This window comes from Xylocopa sonorina, chromosome 1, assembly GCF_050948175.1.
Source record: "Xylocopa sonorina isolate GNS202 chromosome 1, iyXylSono1_principal, whole genome shotgun sequence".
NCBI lineage: Eukaryota > Metazoa > Arthropoda > Insecta > Hymenoptera > Apidae > Xylocopa > Xylocopa sonorina.
The window spans coordinates 11162372-11178012 of NC_135193.1; the positions used below are offsets into that span (position 1 = coordinate 11162372).

At 50.2% G+C, this 15641-nt stretch overlaps 1 protein-coding gene across 10 annotated transcripts in view; it reads left to right on the forward strand.

Annotated features, from left to right (window-relative positions):
- The window catches only part of By (focal adhesion protein tensin), a 134857-nt gene that overhangs the window by 98692 nt on the left and 20524 nt on the right, over positions 1–15641 (forward strand). For 9 of the 10 annotated variants that reach the window (XM_076906044.1, XM_076906035.1, XM_076906029.1 and 6 more), the window contains 6 exons: positions 512–580; positions 4812–5033; positions 5314–5477; positions 5553–5702; positions 8594–8891; positions 9164–9401. In XM_076906044.1, the coding sequence (XP_076762159.1) occupies positions 512–580; positions 4812–5033; positions 5314–5477; positions 5553–5702; positions 8594–8891; positions 9164–9401 (1141 nt within the window). Of the gene's footprint in view, positions 1–511; positions 581–4551; positions 4685–4811; positions 5034–5313; positions 5478–5552; positions 5703–8593; positions 8892–9163; positions 9402–15641 lie in introns of those variants that run through there. The other variant, XM_076906099.1, reaches the window with a different exon arrangement.

Here is a 15641-nt window from a genome sequence, read left to right on the forward strand (position 1 = left end):
GCCCTCCATATAGAGAGCGAGGTGCGTGGGTGGTCGTACGCATGGTCATTCCTTGCGACGCGCGTTCTCGCCTACGTTTAGAGAAAGGGGAGGGGAAAAAAAAGAAATAGGGCTGGAGTTACGATTCTCGCTTGGGCAATTTAAACGGAACGGCCCCCGCGGGGGTGGTCGCGGGACAGAAATTTGTTTTCGCACGCCCCGCGGAGATTTACGCGAATCGAAGCTACAGGGATCGATGATGTTTATTATGAAACGCGCAGCGCTGAATTTACACGGCAGCTGTTTTCCAACCGAACAATGGGAATAATTTACGCTTCGTATTTGCTGTTGTTGCTCGTCGCGCGACGAGCAACCCGTTCCCTTTCGCGACTCCTTTAAATGCACGCGCGTTGAAATGCCTGCTAGTCCTCGATTTTAATTCTGACTTTTTCCCGCTGTTTTTTTGCGAGATACTGGTAGATGCAACGGGACTGTGTAATTCAGTACGATTTTTTTGGTCTTTCTGTTGCAGCACAATGGGGGTTACGAGGTGCAGCCGAAGAATGTCAACACCATTTCGAGGAACAAGCAACAGCAGCAGGTAAAAAACTCGACGATTTTTCTTTTTTTTTGTTCTCGCGCTCGACGGCGGAACTTTATTCCCGCGAACGCGTTCGGGGACGAGAGAGTTTGAGTTCTTTTTTGGAGAATCGTGACTTTTTATAAATTAATGGAGCTCGACCGCAATTTGTTCTACGCGCAGCGACGTAGGAGTATATCTCGTTATAAATCATACACCCTCAGACGGAACAACTTAGCATTTTTTCCCCTCGCGAAAATTACGCTCGTACCTCTTCCTCGCGCGTCGGTCATAAATTATTCATCGGAATCTCAGTTACTAGGTCTGCTAATGAACCGATTCTAAATTCGCCTTGGTAAACGCGTCTTTGCACCTACCGGTTGCGCTATAAATTACGCGAGCCGATCCGCTGGGACTGGCGAAACCCTTTGGGAAAGCGTGGAGGGGGAGAAAAAAAACTGCGAAAATACACCCGTCCACGATCGTTATGCTAACGATAAGTGGTCTGCCAGGTTACCCGTGGTTTATCGTTTCTGATAAGACGTCATTTGCTATTCGCAAGCGACCTCTCTAAATATTTAATATTAAAACAACCGTCGACCCTGATACGTACGAGGAAGTGGCGTCCCATTGGCCGAGGCGTACGAGTTAGCCGATTGCATCAGGCGTGCCTTCATTTATTCCGCGGGAAAACACGGCCGGAGACCTATTTACATTCGAAACGGCGCGCTCGTCGTCGCCGGCGAACAACCCACCTCTTTCGCGTACACGTGTACGTACCTGACGCCGCGGTTCGACCGTTTCGCGAACGATCGCCATGCAAAATTGCGCCCGCCTCGCCTTCAAAATTACCTAGAGAGACGTACATTCGTTACCATTCGCATCGAGCGACGCGCGTAACAACGTTGCAGGTGAGAGGTATCTCGGGTATCCGCGAAATTCTTGGATACCATTCTCAACGTAACCGTTCGGAAAGAAGCGCGCGTAGGAAGATCGAGAATAACGCCAAGAGTAGGAGAGAGTGGACGGGTTCGAGGGAAGGTTTACGCTGTACTAGGACCTTTTTAAATCATGCCACCGGACAGGCAAGCAGCCAGAGCGTCTTGAACGCATTAACGTCGACACCGGAGAAAATTATTCGCTAAAATGGCAGTAAGCTGGCGCACCGTATGAACGGTGCTAGTATCAACCGATGTTCCATCGAGATAATCCAAGTATATTGACGTCGGCCGTGTAATGTATTCGCGAAACTCTTATCCACGCTCGTACCGCGGCTGTTCTTGCGAAAATACATGATGGGAATAGCGTTGAACGTGAAACGCGGCACGATGCGAGGGAATTCTGACAATTGCTCGTAACTGGTTATTACCGATTGTCGCAAGAAATCGTTTTCGAATGGTAATCGCAGCTAACGGCGTGGAGATTTATTGCAAAATTGATCTGTCGATTTTTACGGACGTTTCGAATGCCAGGGAAAATGCTGGAAATGTTAAGAGTGCGCGACTAAATGGCGAAATACTTTTTCTCTGGCATTTCCCTCGGACCGCGCACAGCGTCTAAAATAGACTGGGCACGCGTGCATCGACGCATTCGATCGTGCAAGCTGAAACTACAGGCAGGTAGTTACGATTACGAGGGGAGGCAAAGGACTCGCGTAATCACGCATTTCGATTCACTTCGAATCTATTTCAAGCTCGAAATAATCAAAGGATTACGAACGTTTGCCTGGGATTAGTTCAGGATTTCGATGGGTTCGGGAAACGTTCCCTTCGAATCTCTCGCGAAACATTTTCCTATCGATCGGATATCTCCGTAGCGAGCGTTGGCCAGCAGAGCGAACGTCCACGCTGGAAGAAGTCGATAACGATAGAGCCTACTCTCCCTTGGCACTCTGCTTCCAATTAGAAATTAGCCGCCGGCAATTACGCGGATTAACGATAATTGACATTAACGGGCGCGACGTTCCCTTCACGCCCCCGAATAAATTGCTTCCTACTAATGCTGCTACCTACACTTTTAATCCCGCCTCGTTGCGCATGGTTCGCGATTTAAAACGAGCAACAACATCCCATCGGAGCGGAAAAGGGGATCGATCAGAAAACGATATTCGTGGTAACGAAGCTTCCCATCTTCCTGACTGTACGTCTCTGGACGCTTCGCGGAATCAAAACAAGCTATTTTGAATTAGCTTAGCTTACCACCGTAGACAGACGCCATGATCCGTTAACGCGAGACTTGTGCAACGCAGCGGCTAAAATGGTCGGCTCGAAACCGCGCGGTGGTGGTATCAATTTTTCGCGAACCGAAGGATACGTTTCGCTTAAACTGGCTTCGTATCTCGATCAACGAACGAGATATGTCTGCGTCGAGCGCGGATTGGAAAATTGGAAAACAAGCACGCTGCAGATGCATACGCGGCCGTACAATCGGGAGCATTGATTCCGTGTCTGCTAGTCTGACCAGCGGCGAAACCCCGCGCCGGATCGGCTGTCCTACTCGAAGTGGCTCAATCTACTGCCATTACTTTTCATTGGACGGCCATTGCTACGCGTTCGCGTTGGTGAAACCAGTAGCTCCTGGGATCGTCCTTTACACTCGTACCTCCCACGTATTCACGAACGTATCAGAAACACACGAACGTATCAAATATAAAGTGCCGTCAAAGTAAAGAATATCATTCCCCTCCCTCGCGTTGCGTGTTTTCGAAAAGCGAGAACTGGGCCGAGCGACGACTCTAAAATTGACGCGCGACACCGATCTAATTTTCATTCACCCGCCGTGAATCTCGTCCGGGTTTCCGCCCACGCGTCGCCCGTGCAAATTGAAAATTTAACGACTCCACGGTCGGGATGGGAAGGGGAAAAATGGCATCGCGGTTCTCCGTCAAAACAGCCCGCGGAAGCCGAGGCGGGCGCAGGCGGGCGCAGGCGAGCCTCTAAAAATATATTTTATGCGATCATAACGCGGCTCGCCGCTTCTCGCGCGGCCTGCAGCCAGCCCTCTCGGCTTCTTGCGCGTATACGCCGCGGTCTGCTACGGCCGTAAATCCCTCCCACCGTTACGTCTCACGTGTGAAATTGCTATTACGCTGGTGCACGGTCTTACCGCAGCTGTCGTTCCTTGGAAGCTCGGTACCACGCGTGTCCTTCGTATTTCTCACGCTTGCTTAGGATTCGAACACCGACGGGGGGTCCGTTTCTACCTCGACGAGCGTCGTTTTTGCCGAGACGCGGAGAATCCACGGCGTCGGGGGGATGCTACGCGTGATTTGTCAGCCGTCACGCGCGAATAAGTCGTAATATCGTCTGACGGCGGGCTGATTTTTCATACAGGCTCGAATAACTCTGCCGGTATTCCGTGTAGCTAGAGTTATACGATAGCATTACGGGATCGCGTACGAACAATCGTCCTTCCTATTCTTTTTAGCGAACATTTCCGCGACACGGAGTAACGGATAGTTTGGATTCTTGTAGAGAAATCGTCGATTACTCTGGCGCCATTTAGCTCCTGGCAACCGAAATTTTACGTAGACACACCGAAAACGAATGGTAGAAACGGAGCGCGATCCACGGACAAGAAACTTATTCATATTTCTCCGTCGACGCGATTCTTCGTTAGCCGCCCTTGAAGTCGAATTACCCACACCGCGTTCTCCGTCGCTTTATCGCGCTCCCCGTGCAGCCAGTCCCCGATGCTCGCTAATGCGTCTCGCGTCTAATGACGAGCGTGACTTTGACTGAAGTCACGCTACCTGGACGAATTCGTTACATCATACGAGCCACGGGATGAGAGGGAGAAACAGTTGCATAGTTCGAGGGATAAGGAAGGGATAGAGAGCGGCGAGTCAGGTGTGCTGGTAGAGACCGCGGTACGTCTATCGGACAAGACGTTCGCGGATTCAGTGGAATCGAGCGGGGAGACAATAGCCGGCAGTCTGTCATCCCGTCGTGCCGTGTCGTCCACGCGTTCTTCTTCTTCCTCGACATCCCCCGTTCGGATAAAATCTCGCGTTAAACCGTCCGAGGATTTCATGTCGATTCGTTCTGACAACCGAACTCCCATAAGGGCACCGCCATGTCGGACAGCGTTGTCGTCAGGATCGTCTACGCACCGAAATACTCCAAGGTCCCTTCTTCTTCTTCTCCTTGCATTTTCGTCGTACCACTCGTGCGCGTTTAAATCGATCGATATCGAAAAATTCGCGACGTTAGGTTAGATCGATGCGTGCTAATTCCGAATCCTGGTGTTTCAGATACAGACGTCCTCGACGACGGCGACACCCGCGAGGACGCCGGGCGTCGGTGCGGACGCGACGACGACAGGACCCGGAAAGGGCGGAGGTCGTGTCGCAGAAGTAATGGAATTCTGTTACGTCACCGAGAGGATCATTGCACTCTGGTACAGGGAGGATGCACAGGGTGTCCTTGAACATGCCACCTCGCTCCTGCGAGGCAAGCATGCCGATAATTATATGGTGAGCGCCCGGGGAATGTCGGTAAAATGCTCGCTCGTTTGACGCGTAATGTTTTTATTAAACAACGATAACCATCGAACGAAAGCGATTCTAGGGTAATCGCCGTGTTACCGTGTAACCTTTGTGCACCTAATTAGTGTAACAATTAACACGGAATTTGCGCTTGATTCCCTTAATGCTGCGCTAAGTGATTCTCAGTGATTCTCATACCATATACTCGCATTGCGCGGTGAAGTCGGTGCGTAAATAGTCGAAAGTGCCTATTCCGTCCATCTTTCAGATATTCAACCTGTCGTCGGCCGGTCGCGAAGGGGAGCCAAACACCAGAGAAGCAGGCTGGCCGCAGGGTTTGGCGCCCAGTTTGGAAAGATTGTGCGCCCTGTGCAAGGAGCTGGACTCCTGGTTGAACGGCGCCCCGAATCGCGTGGTGGTTCTCCACGCCAGGTGAGCATTTCGGTACCTCTCCCACCGTGGAGCGATAGAGCAAAGTCGGTACGCTGATTCCTCGCCTCTGTTCAGGGGAAGCAAAGAACGTTTGGGTGTGGCTGTGTCCGCGTACATGAACTACAGCAGCATCTGCGGCGGACGTGATCAAGCGTTGGACAGGTTCGCCATGAGGAGATTCCTCGACGACAAGATTGGTTCCCTGCAGGTTCCGTCGCATCGAAGGTAATGACCATAAGAGCATGACGTTGCCCGCTGTTGACGTTGGACGATAAAGCAAACTTTATCGTCTCTTAGTCGCGAATAACTTAGATAATGCCCGGACGGGATAGCGTCCATGGGAGTGGCTGCTTTCGGAACTACGTTACGACCGGTTAATCACGTCATTTCGTAGTCTTTATTCCAAAGCTTACACTAGCCTGTCGACGGCGCTTCGCTCGTAAATCGGCCTATTCCTCGGTGCTTCGTCCATCTCGCGTTACGTAAAATTATTGCGTCATAATTAACGCTACGACTCGCATACCAGAAGTATTAATTACCTTTCGAGGCGTCGCAGTTTCTTTCGGATTATATGCGGGTTGTTTCGAGGATCTCGTAGGTCCCTCTTTTTACGACCTAATTCTCTCTCTCTTTCTCTCTCTCTCTCTCTCTAATCAGTTAATTGTGCAACCAGAACGGAGGAAATTATACTTGACACGTACGCGCGTGTAATTTTCAAGTTACACGGGATTCTAGATGGTTAATTGGATTGCTTCGCGAAACTGGCTGTCCGGGAGGTTGCATAACGATTCCCACGGGTAGAGCAGCTGCGACCTTGGACATTCATTCATTTAGTAGCAAGTTCGCGCTATCGTTTTATCGCGATCTTTTTATCGTTGCGCCATTAACAAATTGTTCGAGGACACTTCAGAACGTACCAAGTGCTTCTCACGATCGTATTTTGCTTTTAATGTGTATTTGATGTCCGTGGAAAAAATGGAAGCTAAGAGCTTTTCCTATCATACCGTCAATAAAACGGCCGTATAAGTCCCCGTAAATCTCGCGATAGAGCCGATACGCGCGGCCTCCGCCTAAACACTCCGCCTAGTAAATCGCGCGACACCAGACTCGTCACGATTGTTCTTGCCATTTTGAGGGGTCGCGAACAATGGGAGTTTCCGATCGAGTCCTACGAAAATTCAAAGTCCCTTGCCTCGCGATGAGTACAGATGGTACGGTCGATCGAACGTCCGCTGCTTCCGCGTCGTTAACAGCGCGCTTTAACGTGTATCGAAAGCGGCAGAGCATACATCAGCGCGTGTCCGGCGCCATGAGAGACGTCAGAGAGCGTACCTAAAAATCTAAGGAAAATAACCCCGGTGCACGGTAATCCCCGTAGGTAGACCTGTCAACCTTGGCCATCCATTCCGGACAACGATCGGCCAGTCCGCATTACCCGCTGTCGATCCGAGCAAGCCCATCGGTTTTAGTTTTCGTCGTTCGACGCGGTCACCGGTGATCGTAACGATCCCCTATCGAACGCGGTGTCCTTACACGCGGAACATTCCTCCGGGCGTCTCGCCACGGCGTCCGTGGAGCCTTCGTCTCTGCCGCGCATCCGTGAACGATCGAGTTTCCCCATTAATTCCGCGAGCACCGAGCATTAGCATGTCGTTACGGTGGCCGCGCACCCGCGAACGTATGAATCCATTACCTCGCCGGAGAAGGAGAGTCTAGGTGCCCCCTCGAAACGTGTGTTACGCGGCGCGGCACCTTAGGTGCCACCGACCGAGGGGGACTGGTTTCTTTTTCCCAACTCGGTGGGTCTCGAGCACGCTGAGATCGTATCTGGTTCGTTACGAGCGACACGCGGGAATTCGTGAGAGGGGCCGCGAAATTACGGTCATGAGCGCTCACGATGCTGCATAATCGACAGGTACCCACCGCGCGGACAATTTACCCGTCCCGATCGCTCTTCCGTGTTTGCCGTGTGTATTACAGCCGAGGAGGGGGCGAATTAATCGATCCGCGCGGCGGGCATCGTTTACGGACCATTTCGAGGTGCCTTTAGGCCAGATCGGATGCCCGCGGAGGTTCCGTTTACGCGTATTTATCGGCAGGTCTCGCACGTACTTTTGGTACGACCGGTGGCGGCAAAAGGTACGCGAGAAGTAGGAAAGTCCATTCGCGGATGGACACTAATTAGCACGCGAATGTCACAGTCGGGAGACGCTACAATTCTTTCGCACGGTGCGTTACGACAGTCCGGCCAAATATGGCCGGTGCGCGCTCGCGCGAAGTAGAATTGGCCATACGCGGTCAGACGCGAATTATTACCGGAACGCTCGCGGTTGGGCCCGCTCTTTTTGCTCCCTCGGGTGTTTCGTGATGTACGCAGCGCACGGTTTACCGTCCGCGGTCGTTTTAGCGATGACACTGGACGGTAAAAACAACTGGTTTTACCTTGACCTAAGTATTATAAAATGGTAGACACGATACGGGGTTCTTGGGACTCGTTATTTAGAAGATAATTGCTACACCGTGTCCCCGCGTGCTCTAACGTTTCTATTACGAAATTCCACGACACGCGAGTCACGCTGTCTTTTAGCGTGTATCGGTAATAAAAGTTAAACACGCGTTAACTTTGTTCTTAACGTTCTTTTTAATGAACACGCCCCAAAGCGGACACGCCTGATCGGCAAATTTCTGCGCGACCGTGAGAATCATGTGCATCACTGATACGCTCGTCGCTCGCAAGTTTACCTTCTTTAGTCATTGATATCTTCGCGTTGACATACGTTACGATATTTTATATCAAAAAATATACCCGGTATTTTTAGCCTCTTCCAATTATTTTAACAGTCATTGACGCTCGTACAAGGAATGACCTGTATTTATATTTCACTTTGTTCCACCCTTCCTTCATTTTAAAAGTTAGATTACTTCCTACGCTACTAAATATGCAAAATAGAGGACACGATACGCAGTATCCCGGGAGCATGAATTAATGCGAAAAAGAAAAAAGATGTTATTCTTTTATCGTGGAGAATTAAAGAAAAACTCGAGCGCTGAGCTGTTAATTATTAGAATTTAGTTTGATCAGGAAATTACTTAAAACTGTTCTATTCGTTTCGTAGGTACATCAAGTATTTCAGCGGGCTCCTCTCAGGCTCGTTGAGAATCAGCCAATCGCCGCTCTACTTAACGCACCTCACGGTCCTCGGTGTACCGCTTTTCGAGCCCACGGGATGTCGAGCGTTCCTCAAGGTTTACGAGGGCCTGAAACGCGTCTACACGTCGGACCTTTACTCCGTGACGAATGCCCGCGAGTTCACGGTGAACCTTGGCGGACTTCGTCTGAGGGGCGACATTTTGGTGAAATGTTACCACAGGGTCTACTCGAAACAGACCCGCGAAGTGATGTTCTCCCTGCAGGTGAGCCGAAACGAGCAGCAACTTTCCCAATTAAACTAACTCGACACTGTCAAATATTAACTTGAGACGAACTTCCGCCTATGTTTGACTAATGCGCGCAAACGTACAGTTCCACTTGCCATTCCTACGCTTTGATTTCTTCCTTCCATTAGCGGTTCCTTGTTTCCTCTTGGCTTATAGCGTTTCGTCCTTGTCTCGCGCGCGTTCTCTTTAAATAATTCGCGATCGATTATTCTCGACAATTGAAAGACACCTGTTCACCGTTCTCGCAGTTCCATACTTGCGTAATTTCGGAGAACGTAGTGTCCTTCCCACGATCGGAGCTGGACGTGGCCTGCGACGATCCACGGTGTCCACCGGACAGCGTGGTGACCCTTTACTTCGCGACCGACGCGAAACGTCAAGACGGACCGGTGCCGGCGCCGACACCAGCCGTGCCGCACGCTTCCGCTCACCACGACCCCATCCTGCACTGGGACAGCTACACGAACCTCGAAATCAGCGACGACGGTGAGTGATCGTCCAATTCTTTCTGCCGCCTCCTTCGGTGTTTCTTGATAAAAAGCGAACGGCTACGACGTAGGAATTTCGAGAAGAAGTCCACCCGGTTGATTAACGATCACCCGTGGAGACGGGAGAGTTCGCGCGGAACGAGGCACTCGATTAAGTTAGATTAGAGTAGATTACAACGCGACCGTCCAATTTGGTGCAATTGCTGTTGCGTTAGACGTAAGATTACTTAGGAGGTCACTCGAGGAGAACTCGGTTGGAAGCCTTCTCGCGTAGGTGAATTACAGAAGAGGCTGCCAAAAAGGAAGTGGATGATTGCAGGTTTACTCTTCGCCGCGGTGATTTTGTTATTCACGGTTTATCTTCAATAACGACGGCTGATGCCACTAGAAAGCGGCGCGTACCGAGTTAACCGAATTTAATCGAAATTACCGGGATTGGTTTAAAGTCTTGGGCGTGAATGCGAGCGGGAGGGTGTTACCGAGATTAACGCGACGTTCGCGAATAATGTTTCTGGTATCTCTGAAGCTTCTTGAGAGAAGTTTCCGCGTCAATTCGGAACCTGGTAAGTTGATAACGACGTGACGCGTTGCACGATTAATTAACTGATAGGCCAAAACTCGTGGCCCCGTAATTCAACCGACGGAACTCATCGTCCGGGGACTAATTCGCGCTAATTTTCGTTCTAATGGTAGCCAATTAACCTCGATCTGTCGGTGGGAAGCAGTCAGAAATACAACTTGGCTCCGTCGACGGGGAAAGAAAAGTGGTCCTCGGGAGGTTCTCTGGTCGAGTCGAGATCGGGGATGACACAGGCTGGGACGAAAATCTACTAGTTGACGCTGTGTATTTAAACCGACTGACTAACGTAGTCGGAAATACGTTCTGCCAGGCGGAGGTGAATTGGCGGTTCATCGCAACGGCACACACAGTACATCCGGAAATAGATCAAAGGTCGAAGCGATGGCTACGCGAGGTCCACGACGGATGGTGTCGATTCGGTGTTCGATTTTCTTTCCGTCGCCGCGAACGTTTCTTTTTTCCTTTTGGACACGCCAATGGAAGGTTTCTAGAAGATTTGGAAATTTAGTTCGAACAGCAGACAAAGTTCACTGGCGAACTCTGTCCTTGGCAGTCGTGCGAGAGGCGGAAATCCTGGGATCGCGCATCCCGATTTCTCCACCCCAGATTCCTACCTACGTTTAAACGAATCGAAGCGAATCGTGGGCCCACGCGACTCCTACCCCGATTCGGCGAACCGTTTCGAATATTCGGAACGGTTGCGTCACCGCGATGCGGCCGTCAAGTGCTGGGGAAAAGAAACGGGACGAGATGAAACGAGAGACGACTCCGATTCAATTCGTTTCGTTAACGATCAGCCCATGCTTCCAATAAAGCTGTGACCCAAATTGCTGTCGATGGTTACACCGATGTGGTTCGTTTACGAGACTGAAAACGAGTAGAAGGAAAAAGGAGAAGACAGAACCGGGATACTATGACAAATAAATGAAACGAGGGAGAAGGGTTGGTTTAAACGAACACCTCGACTCTGTACAATCGCGGTCCAATTCGCTTTTGGGATACAAAATTATGATTGGTTAGAATTTTTCATTTCAATCGCGTGGATCATATCGGAAGCCATATCTGAACATCGCGTAATTCATCCAATTCCAAATCACAGCGATCAACCATTCGACGTTCGATCGAAGCTTTACTGTGACAGAGCACAAATCAATCCAGACACGCAATGACTATTCAATTTTGCGACAGAAGAAAGAGAAATGTAAACGTTAGTCACTGCCACGGAAGAGAATCGATTATATTGGTTTCATTCTCCGGTGCATTTATATTCCGTCAATCCAACCCGGATTTTCTTCCTGCTGTTGACGTACCGCGTCACGGAGCCAACAGTTTTTCATTTCTCTGTCGTCTCTGGCTCTGGTACTTCGCGATGGGCTCCGATATATGCACCTAGTCGCAGACGGTTCTTTCATATAGCGGCGGGTAATTGAAACTGTACACCGACCGGTTCGCTATAAATTCATGAATTCCATAATAGCAGTTTATTGCGATTTTTGACGATTAAAAGTTCGCGGCTCGACAACTTTTTCTATTCTCCGCCACGTCCGACCGGTGTATAAAACGCGCGGCGTCGTAAACGCGGATCATAAATCTGTTATCCCGTGACATTGTCTCTGTATTTGCTTATGCGATTCAGCGTGGAATATAATGAACCTCCGGATCGAGCCTTGAAGAGTAAAATAGTAGACGTTACGCGAACCCATTCGGTTCACCCACGCGATAGAAAATAACATTCCAAGAGCGCTGTTCTCGCTTTACAAACGATCGACTTTAACGACCCAACGAGCTACGTGATCTACGAGCCAACGTGAAAACTTTCCAGAGTTCTTCCTCCGTCGAGAGAGAAATGTGAAATCCCCTATAAATCACCGCGACTTCCGGGACATTTTCGGCCGATGACACTCTTTGAACCAGTTCCACAGATTTTAATGATACGTGCACTCGTCTCGTTTCTCGATTAAATCATTCGCAAGCATTACGTTCGATTCATTTCGTAAAGATCTCTTTCTCCTCGATCGAGTTTTTCCTTTTCCCACGGCGAATTTCATTACAGCTGGTTCATCGATTTTATTCAACGTTCAAGTGAGAAAACAGAGGGATGAAATAAAGGGGGATCGAGCCTTATGGCAACCTGGATATCTAAAATTAAGAGCACGCCTCTCGAATCAAGTGGCACCGGAAGAAAATATCCGTGCTCTTTGCCGCGGTCTCTTCTGCACCCCCGGCGATTATTACGTTCGTCCCTCCACCGTTCCCTCCTACCTCGATCCCCTATCTCCAGTCCTTCTTACTCGTTCCTTCCATCCTTATCGTAATCTGTTTGAATTTCCTAACAATAGCAACGATCGACCGATAACAGATATTTATTCAAGATTTAATCGATTATAGACATTTCCCCCTTGTAGCCACGAGTAACTTCACTTCAGAAATTGTTCACCCCTTCCATCTCCTTGGAGTAACTCGATGGAAGAGCGCACTTATACGATTAAAACGCTACCGACCGGCAACAATGAGCGATTTAATGAAAGAAAATTGTCCGTTCTTCGTTGCTTTCTTATTTTCCAGATTCTTATCGACCGTCAAGAATTTTCCAATTCAGCTGAGCGCCTTTCCTCGCCGCGCTCTCCCGCCGTCACGGTTTCGCCCGTTAAAGAAAGGTCTCGATCGGGACGTCGCTTTCGGCGAAATATACGAGATACCAAACGGTCGTTAAATTTCTTCCGCTCGAGCAGGTAGCCACGAATTTATAGAAAACGATTTCACCGCGCAACTGTGTCCCGTCGATAAATTTTTCACCGGCCACAGGCGGAAAAGAAGCGATAAAACGCGCACAGACCGAGCGGTTATTCCCGCGTTGAATGCCTTTTATACTTTATTGTTCGCGAGTGACGGGGTTGCTCGATAACTACGAAGTTCGTCGGAGGTTAATTCGAGAGGTCGCTTCGGAAGTTTCATTCGTAAAGAGGGAGACGGAAACGGAAAGAACGCAGAAGGTGGTTTCGATGGTGGGGCGGACGCCGGTTTATTCTCGGCGTCGGGACGCTTCGGGACTAGACGGGGCTTTAATAGTATTCGCGCGATTCTACGCCGAACCACGGACCTCCGAGCGAACTTCGACTCTCCGACAAGCTAATTGTGCGCGTGATTTTGTTTACCTTACCGCCAACCCCTGGCGCTCGCCTTGTTTTACCCTATATACCGTTCCCGCCGCTGCGATCCGCTCGCAGTTTAGACGCAAAATCGTCCGACACGCGGAGGAAATTCGACGGCTGGATACAAGTTCCGTGAACGTCGAGAACATATTCTGTAAGTGAAACACATTCTACTTCGATCGCGAAATTAAAGGATCGCGTCTTGCTGTGCGTGTTCGCTCTCGTCAATTTTATTATTACACGAACGTCGTTGCACAATTGTATCCTGTGTATTTTCGTGCCAGTACGCGGGAAGGGAACGCGTTTCTCCGAATGGAAACGGTGTTCGCGGCGCGCAGCCGAGGGGAAAAGCGTGGACGGAATAGAGACTTCTGAGGTCTCCAAAATTGGTAAATCGGCCTGTCGCCGCTATTCTCGCTCCGAGAAGCGGCACGATCCGCTGGAAAGTCTGTTCCTGGAAAGTGTCGGCTGCAGGACCGTTTGGAAAAACTGCCCGTACATGGCGGCGACCGCACGTAAGCGCGACACGGACGACTTCCGTTTGCGGTGTGAAAGATTTCACCCGGTCCGCCGATACACCGCCGCGGTGATCGTCAAAATTGCGTCGCTTTCCTCGCTGATTTCTAGTCCGCTTAAACGGTTCGACAATTTACGCGCGAGTTCCAGCGATGCTTCTTCGCGCGGGAACGATCTCTCCTACGGGTTGCTGCCTCTCGCGAGGTCGCTTTCAATTTGTTGTTGCACGCTCAACGTTGCAATCCTGACCTTTGCCATGCGTCCAGGTTGCTGGCGTACCGCGAACCTCACGACCGCTCGAGCGTATTGGCGACTCTCGTCGAATCGTTTGTCTCCGAGGTGGTTCGAACGGTAAATTGAAACTTGCGATAATTTCATTAATCGGTGACTGCTTGGCGTCCAGAAAGTAGTTAGCGATCTAGATATCGTATGAAAGGACGCGAAAATGGGTATTTAAAGGTATGTAAATGCGAGACGCGAATGTATTTAAGGGATGACCAGCAACTCTGACGAGCCATTAGTAGCGCTAGGAGAGAAAAAAACTGATCGATCCGTGCGACGAGGCCGCCCCATAGCCAGGAGCCAGTTAAGGCCAGCCGTAAAAGGGCGAATGGGTTGCACAATGGGTATCGAAGTGACGAAATAAAAATACACAGAGGGAGTTGCTCGGGGTTGGAGTAAACAATGGTGACGTAACAGCAGGAAGACGTACGACCAAGAGCGACAAGACAATGGCCTGTTGTCTCTGTTTTCGCTGCACTCAACCCCTTCTCGCTCTTTCTCCGCTGATCCAGTCCCGACGGCGAACGTTTTCTCTTCTCCGCGTTGTTGCTCCGCGCAATTTCTTCGACAGCGACCGAACAAAAGGCTCGGCTCGAGTCCGTGTGGAAACGATTTTTGAGAGTCAGCATACGGCGCACACGCTTTGTTTCCCGACTGCCGGGTTAAAAATAATTCCCGGCGACTCAAGGCATTCGCGCGGACCCGGTACAATGTGGTAAATTAAAGGGCGATCGAATAACTTTGAACTTTTGACTCGCAGGAGCTTCTCGCGAACCGACGCTCCACGTTCTTGCTTCCTAAGTCTCGTTCTTTCAATTTTTAAGTAGCACGCGATAGAGTCTGCGTTGTCCAGACAATATATGCAATTCGTTTGCGTTATTTACATTTGTTTCTATCCATCGTTTGTCAAGCGAGACAATCATTGGCTTCTCTACAGTAGCGAGCAGAAAAAATGGCCGCGTTACCATCTTTCTCGAGCGAGAAGAGGTTCACCGCCATTTGAATAGGCGATAACGAAGCCATTTTACGGGATGGGATCTCGTTTCACGCGATTCCCACTGACTTATCGTAGCAATTTCGCGGCTTTACCGCGGCTGCATTCTATTCGCGCGAAGGACGGACGATTAGGATCCAGTTCCCACAGTTTCGTCTTCCCGTGGGTCCCGTTTATATCGGAGCGGGCATTACGCGCCGCCTCACCTTACTCGCAAATCGTGCACGCGTCCTTGTCCCAGATTGGCTACCTAGGAATACCACTTGCCACTTGCCAACGCTAGCTGACCAACTTTTCGCTCCGTCCTCGTCACTGGCCGACAGTAGAAATAGCCACGATACGCTCGGACGAGCGCGAACTGGTGCCGCTGAGACACCACCGATCTGGATTTACCGCTGATGAATCACACGCGCCGGACAGTTTACGATTTTCGATCGTTCGATCGAGCCAGATCGAGCCGTCGAGACGTCGGAGCGGCGGACTCCTTTCGTGTAACTCTCGTTGCACCTTGCGTTCAGCGGCTCGCACGCTGGCTGCTGTGGGTGTACTTCGAGTAGGGGAATTTCATTTAAAAATCGAGCAACAAATCGCGCGCGCTAGTTCTTCTAGTCAACGACGGAACAGTTTTATGCAGAGGTCGATTCGAAAGGAAAGAATGTAGGGAATGGCAAGGGGTAATTCCACGTGGAAAGTAGATTTTGAAGCTTTTTTCTA